Source organism: Diabrotica undecimpunctata, chromosome 5 (assembly GCF_040954645.1).
Source record: "Diabrotica undecimpunctata isolate CICGRU chromosome 5, icDiaUnde3, whole genome shotgun sequence".
Lineage (NCBI taxonomy): Eukaryota > Metazoa > Arthropoda > Insecta > Coleoptera > Chrysomelidae > Diabrotica > Diabrotica undecimpunctata.
In genome coordinates this window covers 153,586,478-153,603,408 of record NC_092807.1, presented here as the reverse complement: position 1 = coordinate 153,603,408, position 16,931 = coordinate 153,586,478, and the positions used below count along the sequence as shown (strand labels likewise).

Sequence of the window (16,931 nt, the reverse complement as noted above, 5' to 3'; positions counted from 1 at the left end):
GACACATATTTGTTCAGGCAATGGTTTGTGTGCGAATTTGTTCCAAAAGTAAAAAAACATTTGACGAAATTAAATCTGCCCATCAAAGCACTTCTACTGCTTAACAACGCGCCTACTCACCAGAAAGGTCTTCAGTGTGACGATGAAAAAGAAATTAAACTTCTGTTCCTGCTGCCCAATGTAACCAGTCTTCAACAACCAATGGACCAAGGGTTCATTGAGTGCTTCGAGAGAAAGTATCGCAGAAAACTGCTTTCTGAAGTTCTTTCCAAACTGGAGGCTGATGACAACTTAGATCTCTTAAAAGTGCTGCAGTCAGTTAATATAAAGGATGTTGTGTACATGTCGGTCAAGGCATACGACGAAATACCACCGTCGACGTTTGTAAAGTCTTAGAAAAACTTTTGTCCAAATAGAGAAGATAAGATTGATCAAGCAAACACATCAGCACATGAACCAAACAACATTCTTGTTAACGAACCTGATGACAGTGCAGTTCTATTGCACGACCTTCAGTTTTTATCGAACTGTGGTCCCATTGTTGAAGAAGATGTTTTGGGATGGATCAACTTTGAAAAGGAACTACACAACGAGGTTTTGAACGACGACTAAATCGCCGAGTGTGTCATTCGCCAAGAAAATGAGAAGAATAACGACACAGATTCTGCTGAGAATGAAGAGGAAGATGGAGAAAATAAAATGAGCTACGCTGAAGACAAAACAGCTTTGCAACTGGCAGCTACCTATGTCGAACAGCAAAAAGAAGCAACTGCCATCGATGTAATGATTATTAAAAAGTGGCGTGACTTTGCACATCAAAAATAATTAAAAAAGAAAATTCAGAAAAAAATTACTTTTTATAAGTGTTTAAGAAGGCAAACCACCAATGTGCAATAATATTTTTAAATTTTATTAGGCCTAGAGCTCTGTAAGTATTGTTTTATAGTATTTTTGTAACGGTCTTTTCATGTGTTAAATATTTGTCAGAGTATTCCTCTATGTTGTCTTTTACTTAATGTATATGTGTTTTGTTTTTGCTAGATCCATACAAACAATAAATGGGCATTTTTTAGATAAGCATCGTTTAGTTCAGCCACTTTTAAGTTCGGCCTAGGGTCCGGTGCCGAGGTGGCCGAACTTACGGGAGTCTACTGTATGTGAAAATTTATATTTTATTGAACATATTTATTGTTTAGAGCTAGCTGAAGATGTATCTATCGGTTGATAAATTAAGAGCTTTATTCAAGTAAAACCGTCGTTTACTATCGTATTTGAAAAAGTTTGGAGAAGTTTAACAGTCTGTTTAACAGAGAGTTGGCAGTTGCAATATTTTCAGATATTTTGACTTGACTTTGATTAAAGACTTCATTAGGTAACCAAATTTTTATCTCGCATGTACCATTAATAGCCTTTTTCAACATTAGATTTCTGTATTATGTTCTTCCCCCGAATATAGCTTTACTTTTGTAATAAATCATCCGTGAATTAATTGAGTAAACTATGATGCGTTCATTCGGCACATGCAGCATCTGCTAATATTTTAATCCTTTTTTAAATTGTATTCTTTTCGATATCTGTGTAACCACTCTACGTACAAAGTAAAAAGAGTATTCTTCTCTTTTGTATCATGTTTTTCTTTTAAATCTTCATTAAGCTTCTCTTCATTAAGTTATTTTCAATGTCATTAAGTTGTTTTCAATTTTCAACAACGTTTTTGTAAAAATAAACCGAACGCTTTTTGTTGTAACAAATTTTTACCAATACCTATATATATCTTTCTTTTATTTATATATTCAATCCACATAATATCCAAGGCCTTTTTCACTCATGTTAGATCACGCAAGGTAACAGCAACAGTGACCTTTGCAATTTTTTGTAAAATATAAAAACTTAGGGACATTTTTAAAAATGTTTTAAATAGATTCAACTTTTATTACAGCAGTATATGTATACGAATCATTTTCGCTCAATTCTATCTTATCTAAATTTTTTAAATGATTTATTGCCAATAAAAAAGTAAATAAGGTAAACTTACACCATCAATCTTTCCCTTCGTTTTGCCTTGGTTTGCATATCTGGCATTGATAAAGATTTTTCTAGAGGTGCTTTGTTAGTAAAGAGGAATCTGTGAAGTCTATTTTCTGGTGACAACTTTCTAGGTCTCGAATTTGGTAAATCTAAAAATAAAAGAATTAGATTTTTTAAATATCAAACAAACAATACATTTGCCAAGAGTTTTTTACAGTTAATTTAAGATCAATAACATTTTTCAAAAATTTTACCTGCCGTACTACATGCTGCTCTAAAATTGGTTTCAGTCTCACATTTGGAATCTTTTGGAGTTTGCTCGTTTTGAAAGCTGCCATTGCTAAATCCAACAAGTTGTATTGCAGGCTTTTTGTTTTGATTTGATAACGTCCGTGCAACTGTAGCGTGAAGTTTCTTTAGAGGATTTTGGTTATTATTAGTAATACTTCCATTTGATAGTCTCTTCACGGGTGCTGCAGGTGTAGACGGTGGTATTTCTCCATTATGAAGCTTTTCTTGTTCTTTTTCAAAGTATCCGTACAAACGATTTGTCCATTGGCCAACTCCTCGAATATGGAGCCACATATAGTCTAAAATATTATTATTAATATTATTATACATACATGGTCCAGGGGCGTACCAAGAAAATTTTATACCTTAAATATTCGATGGTTATAAGAAATTTATACATGCTACAACTTCAAGGACGGTAATTTAAACTAGGTATTTTAAAGACAATTAATTTAAACCCACCTATCCTATGGCTACAAAATCAAGAATAAACCAATGATAAAAAAGTATAAATCAATATTAAGTCATTTGAATGCAATAACTCAATGTAAGTGTAAATATTAATGAATGTATTAAACATTTCTAAAAAACTTTAATTTATCGTTGGATATCCGATATCAATTTGTAAAAACATTCATTTATTCCTTATTACTATACGGAGTGTGCCTTTGAAATGTGTGTTTTTCCATTGATTGCAATATTGGATTCCCCTATAATATTTCAATCAACGGTTTCGACAGAAAAACAAGTTATCTAGGACATATTTAGAGAGGAGAAAAATATAACTTTCTACGACTCATAATGGAAGAGGAAATAGAAGAAAAAAGAGGTCCAGGAAGAAGAAAATGCTCCAGGTTGAAGAATGTAAGAGACTGGACAGACATGGACACATTCGATACTAAGAACAGCTCAAGATAGAGAGCAATTTGTTGTAGTTATAGCCACCCTTCCGTAATGAAGAAGGAACCTTACGAAGAAGTGTGAACCTTACTACCATGTTTATAATATTGTTATACTGATCTCGGTCTTGCGCTACGTGTAGCAATTGGTCCGCTGTCAAACCTGTCCACTGCCGCAAATTCCTCAACCAAGAGAGTTTCTTCTGATTTGAAATTTGACACAATAACCCACAAAAATTCAGAGAGCCATTAAAATTACAATCCACGAAAATACCATTTAATTTTGAGTAGTTTTAACCACCCAATAACTTCGCATATATCTTTCAGTTAAGTCGGGTGCTCTGCTTTTTATCAATCCCGCACTTCTTTTACTTGGTCCTTCCTCAATCTGGAGCTGACAAACTTTCTGTTGAGGCATTATCACTGGAAATGCATCAGTTCTACAGGGTATAGCATTACTTGGAACATGTTTTCCAGTAATAAAAGCCTCGACGACTTCCACCAGGTAAAGCCTTTGCATCCAACTTACTGATTGACTCTTCTTCAGAAGCTTCTTCGAAAATACTTTCAAGTACAGCACTTTCCACTTCACAAAGCTAATTGTACTTTATTTGTAAAAGTTTACTACATTTTATTTGATTATTTTAGGAATTGTTTTTAAACAGTCTAAAAGACGCTCTTGCCCCAAATTCACAATTACCCCAACTTACTTTACTTACATTTAAATTTTTAACTTATCACTAATAATAATAACAAATGCAGTAGGCGAGGCAATGAAGCACAAAAATCGGCTCGATCTTCGAAAACTGGCGCAGTAAGACTGTGAGAGCGTCAGGAAATTTTGTGAACTAATGCGATCACAAAGAAATGAAAAATTGTATTTGGAAAATGCATTTTCTAGAAATGCAAATTAAAAAAAAATTACCTCAGTTAAATAAAATACTCAGTGAAAGTAGGTAAAGAACTCTTTACCTGAAGTAGCTTCAAGGTAGCATGTGCTACAACTTGTAGTGCTATCAACGTTACTATAAAAAAGGAGAGCAATGTAAAAAAATTAAATTCCAGTAAACAAAATTTTTGAACCTGGATCTTTGGTACCTAAGGCTTTCGGCAACATGCTATTGGTGTTCAGCGACATTTTATTTAGTATTGGCACAGTTAAATTTTTTTTAATTTGCAACTCTGGAAAATCCATTTTCCAAATGCATAATTTGCATTTACTTATGCATACATGTAATTTTTAATTTGTTTATTATCGCATTATTACACAAAATTTCCTGACGATCTTACGAATCGAATGCTCCAAACTACATCTCAATCCGTTTTACTGCTCCGATTTTCGAAGGTTCGTTGCTTCATTTCCTTGACTAGCGGTCCAGAACTTATTTTTACAAAATTTTAATAGGTAATGAAAATTCAAGATTGTAAATAAAAACACTAAAAAACCTACCTTCTTGCTCTGGAGCACTGCTAATAGTAAAAGGATGCCATTCATATTTAGCGATTGCTGGAATATTAACAAATACGTAGTCTCCTGGATGAAAGTCAAAACTTACTGGCCTTTTTATAACTAAATGTGTAACTTTAGATGGAAGCAATAGACCTGAACTTATATATGTTTTACCTCTTTCGGTAACAATAAAAGTTGATCTATAAGCTCTTTCAAGACCGTAAGCTAATCCAGGAATAATAAACCATTTCCAGAAATTTGGTCCATGGAGAATTAGTAGGATCCAAAAAGGAACATACATGAGATGGGTGTAATAAAAAATCTAAAAATAAAATAAAATAAACAGTTTGAACAGTTACCAGTTTAAATCCGGCCGAGGAAGGTATTTTTCGCGCCATCCGAGTTATTGCAATTGTTCGAATATAATATGCAACTATTTTTAAAACCAGTAAAGTTGATTCTTTATAGAAACAAGCCATTTACTTAAAACACGTCACAAAACACAAAACTTAATAAAAAAAAAACAATTACATCGGGGAAAAGGTATATTGTAAGCATTTATAACTAAAACAGAAACATTGAAAACTATTTTCACACCTGCATTAATAAAATGTTAATAAAAATAAGAAGCTGATGGCTGACAGTTACACCACAACTTGCTCAGGGTATGCATGGTACAAAAAAAATCGACTTGCCAAGCGATGCTCCAGAGAGCTTACGAACTCTAAAGGATTATAACTTTAGCAAGGTCTGTGGTTTCTGACAGTATTTCATTCCAAATCGTGGGAATAAAAACAAAAAATGAGATAATGGGTAAGCTCTTCTGAGCTTATAAATATAAACACAACAGAAACAATCAGATTCTAGTCGCGGGTTCTGTTTACGTTCCAAATACTCAGCTAGAAGGTGTTTCGAGAGGAACAGACACTGAACCAGTTATCAAAAAACGCCTCTTTGGAGCTCAATAAGAAAGGATGTAGAGAGAGGCAAAAGTGTCTACTAGGATATCATCATCATTCATCATCAATCAGCCCTAACTTGTCCATTGTTGAACATAGGCCTCCTCTAGACTTTTCCATCTGCTTCTGTTCTGCGCCTCTACCATCCAATTGGACACGATTCTTTTGAGGTCGTCGGTCCATCGCGTTGGGGATCTTCCTCGGCTTCGCTTGTCAGCCCGCGGTCTCCACTCAAGCAATTTTTTTGTCCAACTGTCGTCTTTCATTCTTGCAACATGTCCTGCCCATCTCCATTTTTGCCTTGTAATATGTTCGATAATGTCTTCCACTCCTGTTCGCCTACGAATTTCCTCGTTTCTTATACTATTTCTTAAGCTTATTCCAAGCATCGATCTCTCCATCTCAATTTTTCGGCTGATGTTTTTGTGAGAGTTAAGGTTTCTGCTCCGTATGTGAGGACTGGTAGAACGCACTGGTTAAAAGCTTTTCTTTTTAAATGGATCGGTATATTTGTTTTAAATACGTCTCTCATTTTTTCCGAATGCAGCCCAATCCAGACTTATTCTTCTGAGTAGCTCGCATGTTTGGTTATCTCGCGTTAACCTTATTTCGTGATCCAAATACACATATTTTTCCACAAGTTCTATGGGCGACTTTTCGATTTCTATTAGCTCATTGATCAATACAATACTCAACTAGATCGGGCTCAAGCAGACCTGATCCTCTGGAACTGGAACTGGAACAAGCAGTGGATCTTGCTTTTATCAGAAATCAGATCAAATGTAGTACCTTAACGTTTAGTTGTGCTAACGAGTATACAAAAAAAATGGGCTACTGATGTGGTGAGGGCCTATGGAAATGAGCAGCATGGTCGCTCACATACGCCCATCAGTCCAAAGGGACTGATGAAGAAATTATCAGGACCCATCTAAGGAAACAAAATCAAAACCTGAAGATGGAAGATTCGTTATAAAAAAATCGCAAAAAAGGGGAGAACATACATATCATAATATACATAATCGAAGCACTGCCTTGTATTCAGCAAAGACTAGGAAATTATATGGCTTTAAAGTACATATGATAATATTTGTAGGCGGTGTTTATTATATCGATCCCTCTGTAGATACGATAATCAAAAATATCACTCTTTTTATAGATTGGGCACATAGCAATTTTTTTCTCATACAAAATTTAACATCACAAAAATAAATAATGAAAAAGCAATGTTGAAAAATATAAAAAAGATTAACTAGAATGGACAGATTAAATAAAAGATATAGAACAATATATAGGAAAATCTTCTTCTTCTTCTTCCTCATTATAAGCAATTCTGCTTGTTTATTGGCGGATTAATACCTCTATGAAAGGTCGTGTCTCCTTCTTTTGCACAGTCGTCCGATCCTTCTTCTGCCGATTGGTGACTTATCTCTTGCTGTTTTGACGAGACGGGTCTCCTCCATTCTGCTTATGTGGGTATTCCATTTTTTTCTATTTTATGTCCATTCATTTATACAATGTACGATACATTTTCTTCTAATGTCTTCACTTATCTTTCGATCTCTCAGCATATTTCCTGTAATTCTTCTCAGTACTCTAATCTCTGCCGTTTCTGTGGCTGTGTCGGGTCTTGTTTCTGAAGAATATGTCATTATTGGTACTACACTGGCTTTATACTGGTCTGTTTCGCCATATAGTGTTATTAACGCATCCTCCCAGTCTATTTGCTTTTTGTACTTGATCTCTCACTTCTTTATCCAGGTCTCCATAGCTAGACAGTGTAATACATAATTCCAGGTATTTTATTTCCATTACTTGTTCAATACTGATGCAAACAATTTCTATTTTACATCTGGCTGGTTCTTTTCTAACTACTGTGGTTTTAGTTTTCTGAGATGAGATTGTCATATTCATTTCTTTTGCTTTTATGTTAATTCTGTGGACCAGTCTTTGCACACTATCTTCATTTTGGACTAACAATATTGCGCCGTTTGCGTAACCAGAGTATTTTTATTTCTTTGTTTCTCATTCTATATCTTCTTCTTGTGTTAACCCTTTTGATGATTTTATCCATGGTTAAATTAAAGAGCATGGGGCACAATGAGTCCCCTTGTCTTAATCTGCTGCCTATTTCTATCTATTTCATTTTGTTGTGTTGGTAGATGTTTTCGATAGTTTCTATAATATTTAGGGGAACTTCTCTATTATACAGAAGATGGGCTGGACTTCGATGGGCAGGTTATTTAGTGAGAAAGATAGACCAGAAGATTGCTATTAAGAGTCCTAGATAGTAAAATGCAGGGCGCAAGACCAAAAGAAGGGTCACGGAAAAGGTGGAAGGATGAAGTGGTAACGGACGCGCAAAATTTGCTAGACTAAGAGCCTGGAGAAGATTGGCGCAGGACTGGCAAGGTTGGAGGTATAGTTTGGAGGAGGCTAAGCCTTAGGAGAGAGACTAGAATATAGTGACCAGAACCATGATTCAAAAAATGGGCGTAAGGATATTAAAAGAAGAAGAAGAAAAACAATTATATAAAATATTGTCTATATTTAAAAATACGTACCTCAAAACATCCTCCTCTTCGAACAAATGCTTGAGAACTGATGAAAATTGCAATTAAAATAAATAATAAAGCAAATCCTGTTGGGTTCGCTAGACCGTTGATCAATCCAAATAAATGTGGCTTAGTGGTAAATAACCATTCAGTCGTGGTAAAATTCATTTCGTTTATCACAGGATCGTTGACAACCACAATACCTACAATACGTCAACCATTAACACATTAAAACTAATGAATAAATTTGAAAAATAATTTTTCCATTCAGAAATTTGCAGTCTACTATATATTTTTTATATTTTTGGCAATATTGGATTTGGAATCGATGTTTCTCAATCTAGTTTATTATTTAAATTTAAAAATTTTTAAACCAGAAAGATAGTGAATTGGAAACTTTTAACTGAGCTCGATTTTCTAATATATTGACCAGATTCGGAGATATTACTCACAATATATGTTTTATTTAAAACACATATTGTAAAAAATATTTCTCGTCCCAAACTTAATTCTGAATCCAGTCTAATTATGATTTATCTTGCTATATAGTAATTTTTTATTGTGCATAATATTATTGTGCATTATGAGTGCATAATATTTATAATGTTATGAAAGTTCCATAAGATTTATCCCGTATAGAAGAAGCCCCTTGACAAATAAGAAGAAGTGTTAAAATTCCAGAACATTTAAGATGACATCTACAAATGTCTAGTGCGGTTTGGAACGTCAGAAAATGTATATAAACAGATGTTTTTTACAGTTTAGAACAGTTGTATTTTGAATTTTGTAGTTTATAATTGTCAGTTTGTTGTATAGTATAATGCAATAGTGTATTGTATTGTACGAGGCATGTTTTTAAGTAAGTACCGTTTTGCGATTCCGCCGCCGCAGAGCTACGGTCGGCATTCCGCGCATGAGCGCTGGTCACCTACACCTCTTGTCTACGCACTGACGCCATTACAATCTGATTCTTTATTGTATACTTGTTTACTCCAGTGTTTAAGATGCCTCCAACAATCGTGAGTCACGCTGATTGTGAAGTACGGGCTGTTATACGATTTCTTAGTGCTAAAGGCGTAAAACCGATCGATATTCATCGTGAGATTGTTGAAGTTTACGGACAAAACATTATGAGTGATGGAATGGTAAGGAAATGGGTGAGAGCATTTAAAGATGGTCGCACAAATGTGCATGATGAAGAACAGAATGGGCGTCCTTCGGTCGTTAATGAAAATTTGGTGCAGAAAGTGGACGAAAAGGTGAGAGAAAACAGACGCTTTACAATTTCATCATTGTCCGACTTTCCTCAGTATTCTCGTAGTGTTTTGTATCGCATTGTTACCGAGAACTTGAATTACCGGAAATTGTGTTCACGTTGGGTTCCAAAAATGTTGGCGGATTTGCACAAAACCCAACGTTTAGGCAGTGCATTGACTTTCCTTGAGCGGTACCACGGTAAAGGTGAAGATTTTTTAGACCAAAGTGTTACTGGTGACGAAACGTGGGTGGCCTACGTCACACCAGAATCGAAACTACAATCCATGGAATGGCGACATTCATCATCACCCAAAAGAGTGAAGTTTAAGCAAACAATTTCTGCCCAGAAAATCATATGCACAGTTTTTTGGGACAGAAAAGGAGTACTGCTAGTGGAGTTTCTGCCTCATAATGAGACAATCAATGCAGCGTCTTATTGTAAGATATTGAAAAATCTGCGTCGTGCAATCCAGAACAAAAGACGTGGCAAGTTGAGTAAGGGTATCGTTTTGCTGCATGACAATGCCCGTCCACATGTGGCTAATCAGACCAAAGATTTCATCAAATCATTTAAATGGGAAACTCTAGATCATCCTCCATACAGCCCTGATCTGGCGCCCAGCGACTATCATTTGTTCCAGCACTTGAAGAAACACCTGATCGGTCAGCGTTTTCAAGACGATAACAAAGTCAAAACATTTGTGATGCAGTGGTTAACAAGTCAGGCGGCAGAATTTTATCAGGAGGGTATTCAAAAACTGGTGCAACGTTATGACAAGTGCCTCAATATTCACGGAAATTATGTAGAAAAGTAGATTAAGGTACAGGCTTTCATGTAAAAATAAAATTATTGCCATATCTTTGCACGTCTTTTTTTAATTCCAAAACGATACTTACTTAAAAAACACGCCTCGTATATTGTATTGTATATTGTATTGTATATTGTATTGTATATTGTATTTTATATTGTATTGTATATTGTATTGTATATTGTATTCTACATTGTATCGTATATTGTATTGTAATATTATTTGTATTAAATAAAGTTATTTAAAAGAAGTGTAACGATAATACTATAGGAGTAGAGTATTATAATCATTCGCAGTGCTATACATAAATATGAAAAATATACTTACTGAAATTACAGATGTGCATGATAGTGTGGAAAATGCTGTAGCCAAAAATAAATACTCCTGTCAATTTGTGAAAGTATATATGTTGATCTAAAGGAAGCACTGAGCTGTAGCCCCTTGTTCGTAGAAAGGTAATTGTTTGCCTCAGCATTAAAATTAAAATAAATGTACAGTTAAAATTTAAGCACTGGCCTGAAAAATATAGAATTAGAAATATAATAATAGGTATAACAACTGAGAATAAACTTTTGTTGTAATTTAAGAAAAATATCATTTGATGTCATATTTTTATATATGCCAATTATCTCTTCGTTCGAAATGAATCTTTTATTTATGAGCGATCCCTTCAGATTTGGGAACACATAATAATCGAAGAGGGGCAAATCAGGAGAATAAACTGGATAAGAAACCCCAACTCATTCAGCAATTCTAAGCCCAACTTATGAATTTTTGCCATTGTCATAACACTTTTTTCTTCTACATATGGACTCGTTTTTTACTAAGTTCCTACTTCAGTTTGGCCAATAAAGCACAACAATATTGGCTATTGACAGTTTTACCTTTTTATGCCTTTGCCATTTTAAAATGCAGTGGCCATAATCTTTACAACTAATTGAGTCACTCTTGGAGCACTTTTCCCGCTTCCGTTCATTTCCGTGCATTCATTCTGTTCTTTGGTGGGTAGTAAAGGATCCAGGTTTCATCAACAGTTACCAATCGATACCAAAAGTCTGACGCACTGTGTTTCATAAGGTCCAAGCATTGCTGAGAAGTGGTCGTACGATCATGTTTTTTTCTTTAAATGTAACTTTTTTTAAACACGTCATCTTTATGCAGCTGTCAAAATATACTAATGGCTGCATCGCGTTAAAATTTAACATGTTTGCCTAAAAAATGTTAGACCTTCCAGAATATGTTTTCTTATATTAAATTATTAAAGATATTGCATATTTTTTTCCACACTGTAAAGGTTTAAATAATAAGATATAAGATAAGGTTTATTATTACATTACTTACCACAAGCTCTAGCAAATATCGTATACCAATTGGATCCAGCATATTGAATTGCCCTGGATATAAATAAAGCTGCATTGACTAGAAGGAATCCTAACAAAAATGCTAAATATACATAGTTATTTTTTAAATAAGGAATTGTTAAATAATACGGCCTCCAATTAATAATTTTCTTCATAACTGGTGTCCTTTTTAGCGGTTTTGGTGGTACCAACCATCGATCAATACTACAAAAAAACTGTGTTACTGGATTTATTGGAATAATTTAGAGATATTAGTTTTATATGTTAATATTACGGGAATTACTGGCGTATGTCTTCACCTTATTCTATAATGGACACGACTTACCACCGGAGTGGACAAAAGCACATATTAACAACATCTACAAAAAAGGAGAAAAGGAGAGAAAGAATTGTTCAAACTACAGGGGGCTAAGTGTCATAAATTCACTCTCAAGACTGTATGGAAAAATAATAAAAAACAAAAAGAGATGACAGATGTTGAAGAACAGAATGGCTTTCGTGCAGGCAGATCCTGTATGGACAGTATATTCTCTCTAAAGCAAGTTATCGAGAAAAGATTAGCCCACAACCTTTCAACTCATATAGTCTTTATAGATCTGACAAAGGCATACGATAGTGTACCACTTTCAATGCTTTGGGTAGCAATGGAAAAACAAGGAATAACCAAAAAAATATACAAGCAGTACAACAACTCTACAAAAATATGACGGCAAACATTAAAACTGGAAATAGATTAACTAGAGAAATTCCTATTAGTAAGGGCCTAAAGCAAGGCTGCTGCATAGCACCTACACTCTTCAAAATATATCTAAATGAGGCACTCTCAGTGTGGAGAAGAAAGTGCTGCAATATGGGCATTCCAATCGGAGATGATAGATTGTACACGATACACTTCGCTGACGACCAAGCCATTCTAGCTGAAGACGAGAGTGATGCAGGCTACATGCTTAGAAAACTGGAAGATGAGTATACCAAATGGGGCCTCACAATTAATATACAAAAAACTGAGTACTTAGTTGTAGGAGAAAAACCAGAAAGCCTACAAATCGAAATGGGAACTATAAAACCAACAGACAATTTCAAATACTTGGGAGTCCAAATAACATCAAAAGCAGGAAGTAGCGAAGAAATACACTCCAGGATTGGCCAAGCAAGATCAGCCACCAGACAGCTACATGGACTATTATGGAATAAAAAAATAACAAAAGAAAATAAAAGAAGAATCTATAAAACAATAATAGAAAGTATTGGAAAGAAATGGAAATTGATCTAGACATAATAGACACAATCGAAGCCAAAAGACTTAACTGGTATGGACACCTTCAGAGAATGCCTGAAAATAGATGGCCAAAAAAAATAGAAGGATGGACTCCGCCAACTAAAAGAAAACGAGGTAGACCAAGACGATCCTGGAGAGACGATGTCGATGATGCAATGACCGCCAGTGATTTAACAACTGAAGATTGCTTCGACAGAAAACGCTGGAAATTAGGATGCGAGAAGCGGCGCCAGCTGTAGAAGACTCGCTTGTTATATTATATAGTTTTATATGTCAAAAAATTGCCAGTAATATAGTAAGTTTGTTTTCTCAAATAATAATAATAAAACGGTCTAATGCTATATATAGTAAGCTAATAGATCACTCAGCTATTATTCTATTGAAGTTGTCCACTTTCTCATTTCTAGCTATTCCTACATGCGACGGTACCCAGATAAATAATGCTACTTCTTTTCGAGATAATTGAATTATATTTAACTTATTTTTTTATGCCCCATACACTGGATTTGTAGGATATATTTGTTTGACCCAATAGTGCATTTAATGAGTCTGTGATAACACATTTATCTTCACTAAACGTTTTGAAGAAAATTAAGGCCAAAATGGCCATGGTCTCACTTGTGAAGATGCAGCAGTTTGTAGGTTTGAATATAGTGTAAGTAGTGTATCGAGTTTTAGAGGCATCACAAAGCATGTTAGACGAAGATTTAAACATTTTTACAGTATTTTGCACATTCTGGATGTGAGAGAAATAGGACAGTACGATGTGTACAATCTTTGGGCTTATTAGGTTTAATAATGTGAATAGTTATTGCCTGAGACCAGAAACTTTTGGAAATTTATGTTTTAAAAAATAGGTGGTGAATAAATCTAACAATACTATTTTTTGTGTGAAAGGTAGTTGTTTTATGATTATTGATGGAATATCATCGTCTCCTTCAAATGTGTTTTTGGAGTTTCTTCTTCTTGATGTGCCTATCCGTTACGAATGTTGGCGATCATCATGGCAATCTTTATCTTATCTGCAGCAGCGCGGACAAGCTGCACAGATGTTGTATTGAACCAGATTCTAAGGTTCTTTAACCAAGATGTTCTTCTTCTTCCTGGACTTCGTTTTCCAAATATTTTTCCTTGCAGGATGGCTTGAAGGAGAGCATATCTGGATTCATTTCGCATAATATGTCCGAAGAACTGTAACTTTCGAGATTTGATAGAGTTTACAATGGAAAATTATAGTTCTTGAAGAGTTATGGCATCATTTAATGGATCGTCAGATTATTTTTTCATGATTCTGAAAGATTCTGAGAGTAAACTAAGTAAAGTTTTTCCAATAGCTCTTTTACAAGTGATGATCTTATTATTATATATGTTAGTGCATTTATATGCCTAAAAGCAACTTTTTAGTTTACGAATTTTAGACCAAATAAGCTGTGAGGGAGTTAATGACTTTATGGATGATACGTAATTTTTCCAAGTATCTTTTTTTCTTTTTTTCATAAGATATCTTAAATAAGCTCTAAGTTTTATAAAGTTAAGTAAGTTTTCGACAATATTATATTTTTCAGTTTACTAAAGGCATATTTACAATATGACTCAATGTTCATGAAATTTCACTATTCCATCCAGGGTACAGGTTGCCTTTTACAAGGTTTTGTCTTTCCTACATTTTTTATCGCCGCTTCTCATCATAATTCTAGTCCAAGCCTCCTCAAGAATTTCTCTCCAGTCGTCCGTATCGATCGCCTTCCTCCGCCAAGCACGTATTTCCATATTTCTCATGTCTTCATCGATGTTATCAAGGAACTTTGTTCTTCTTGTCTGACCAATGGGTCTATCAAGGACGGTTTTTCTAGCTAGGTCATTTTGTACCATCCGCATTTTTGTATCGTAAGTTGTATTGTCTTCTTCACACTCCATTCACTGCTCCGTAGATTCTCCTTAGTACTTTTCTTTCGAAACATCCTAACACGTTTTCATTACTTTTTGTTAGAGTCCAGGTATCTGACCCATATGTTAGGACTGAGCGTATTATTGTTACGTAGAGTTTTATTTTTGTATTTCTCGATATAATTGTGGATTTAAGGAGGAGATTGAGCCCAAAATAGCATCTGTTGGCCTTGTAAATTCTGCGGTTTATCTCTGCGGTAGTATTATTTTTAGTGTTAAGGAGCGCTCCCATTTATACAAATTCATTCACTGCTTCGATGACGTCGTTTTCTATAACAAGTGGTCGTAGGATTTGTGGTTGCGTGCTTATTATAATATACTTCGTTTTGTTGGTGTTTATTACGAAACCCATTTTTGTAACTGATTCTTTTAATGCTACATACGCCTCTCGTACAGCGTTTTTCGTTCTCCCAGCAATATTAATATCATCAGCATAGGCAAGGATTAGCGCTGATTTATTATATATTAAACCAATTGTTGTGATTTGTGACATATGTATTACTTTTTCCAGAGCCAGATTAAACAGTATAAAGGGGAGAGTGTCTCCCTGCGCAGCCCGTTATTTATTTTAAAAGTTTCAGAGAGTTCCCCCTGAGTTAGTACTCTACATTCAACTTTTTCAAGAATGGAAAATTAAGGGAGTGCTTTAGCTTTTGCTAAATTCGACCGATTGCGATTAGGTTAAATGTTATTCTAAGCACGCGCAAATAAACTTTTCCATCGACCGTCCATTTATCATCAATTTTAACACCCTGAAAATCATTGATTAATGACCCCTATTAATGAATGATTTTCTATTAATGAACGATTTCATTATAGGCAACACAAAATACATTGCTTGCATAAATTAAAATTTAAAATGAAGTAGACGCTGTTAGTACTATCTGTCATTGTATGTCATTATTTACTTTATTGTTTAAAATTCTGTGTATTTGAAAAATCAAAAGTTGGATATTGACGAAGAGTTTAATTTAACTCCACCAGAATTTAACTTCTTCTATCACAGAATTTACGGAGGTCCAAGAAGACTTAAATATAAGTTTGTCAAAATGCTTTACAGCAGATAATCATTTATCAATACCATCCTTTAATTTCAGTAATTGTACCATTTCGAATATTAATGTTTACTATAATAAAACTACCACTAAGGAAACTTTGAATAAAGTCAATGAAAGCTGAAAAAATTGTTGTTTATCGTTAAGTCAATAAAAATTTAAGATATCTTTATTTCTGAAAACTACGGTCGACGGAAAAGTTTTGAAACGAACTCGTGAATTAAAATGGCGATTAACAATCTCGAACATTAACGCGCTCGCTTCGCTCACGCATTAAAATATTTCAATTGTTAATCGCCCTTATTAATACACTTGTTGGTTAAATAACTATTAATTTCATCCGGTTTTTTAGTAATGCAAGCTTAACATATTAAATTCTGTTAATTCTGTTAATTATTTGCTTATCAATATCAAAAATCAAAATTTTTATATGTAAACGAACCGCCATTTCTTGAACTAGTTTTTTTTTTAAAGTTTCACTATAAATATATATATATATATATATATATATATATATATACTTTAAATCATTTAAAAAGTATACATTACAAATAAATACAATAAACATTAACAGGTTAATAAAATTCTTTTTAAATTTATTTTTTGAAAACGAGTTTTAGAGTGGAAATGTAATGGAGTCAATTATATTAAAACATTTTACCTTATTGATAAATTTTCTAACAGTCCACCGTGTTTTTCTAATTGGTTTTTTAAAGCCTCATACGTAATAGCGCCCCTATGGTTAGAATCTGCGTCTTCAAACATGGCCAACGTCAAATCAGCTACTTGTTCTTCACTAAATTGCATTCCATTTTCTTCCATACACGCTCTCATGACATGTTGGAGTTCTCTTAATTGTATTAAACCGTCACCTAAAATTATTTAAAGTGATAAAGAATGTTAATTAGAAGAATTCGTTGAAAATATCAAATTGATACTAGTTACTGATTTGTTTTGTATTAGTTAGAAGAAACTAATATGTATATTTAGAACAATATCGATAAGAATAATATTGTTATTGCAAAAATGATTTTACTTAGGCTT

The 16,931-nt window shown here is 34.0% G+C and overlaps 1 protein-coding gene across 2 annotated transcripts in view; it reads right to left on the bottom strand.

The window, feature by feature from the left end:
- The window catches only part of Nox (NADPH oxidase), a 352,627-nt gene that overhangs the window by 17,457 nt on the left and 318,239 nt on the right, over window positions 1-16,931 (bottom strand). For both annotated transcript variants that reach the window (XM_072533051.1, XM_072533052.1), the window contains exons 8-14: window positions 16,549-16,759; window positions 11,587-11,810; window positions 10,573-10,761; window positions 8,189-8,382; window positions 4,669-4,990; window positions 2,283-2,618; window positions 2,036-2,177 (exon numbers count right to left, since the gene is read on the bottom strand). In XM_072533051.1, coding sequence (XP_072389152.1) covers window positions 2,036-2,177; window positions 2,283-2,618; window positions 4,669-4,990; window positions 8,189-8,382; window positions 10,573-10,761; window positions 11,587-11,810; window positions 16,549-16,759 — 1,618 coding nt within the window. The remainder of the gene's footprint in view (window positions 1-2,035; window positions 2,178-2,282; window positions 2,619-4,668; window positions 4,991-8,188; window positions 8,383-10,572; window positions 10,762-11,586; window positions 11,811-16,548; window positions 16,760-16,931) is intronic.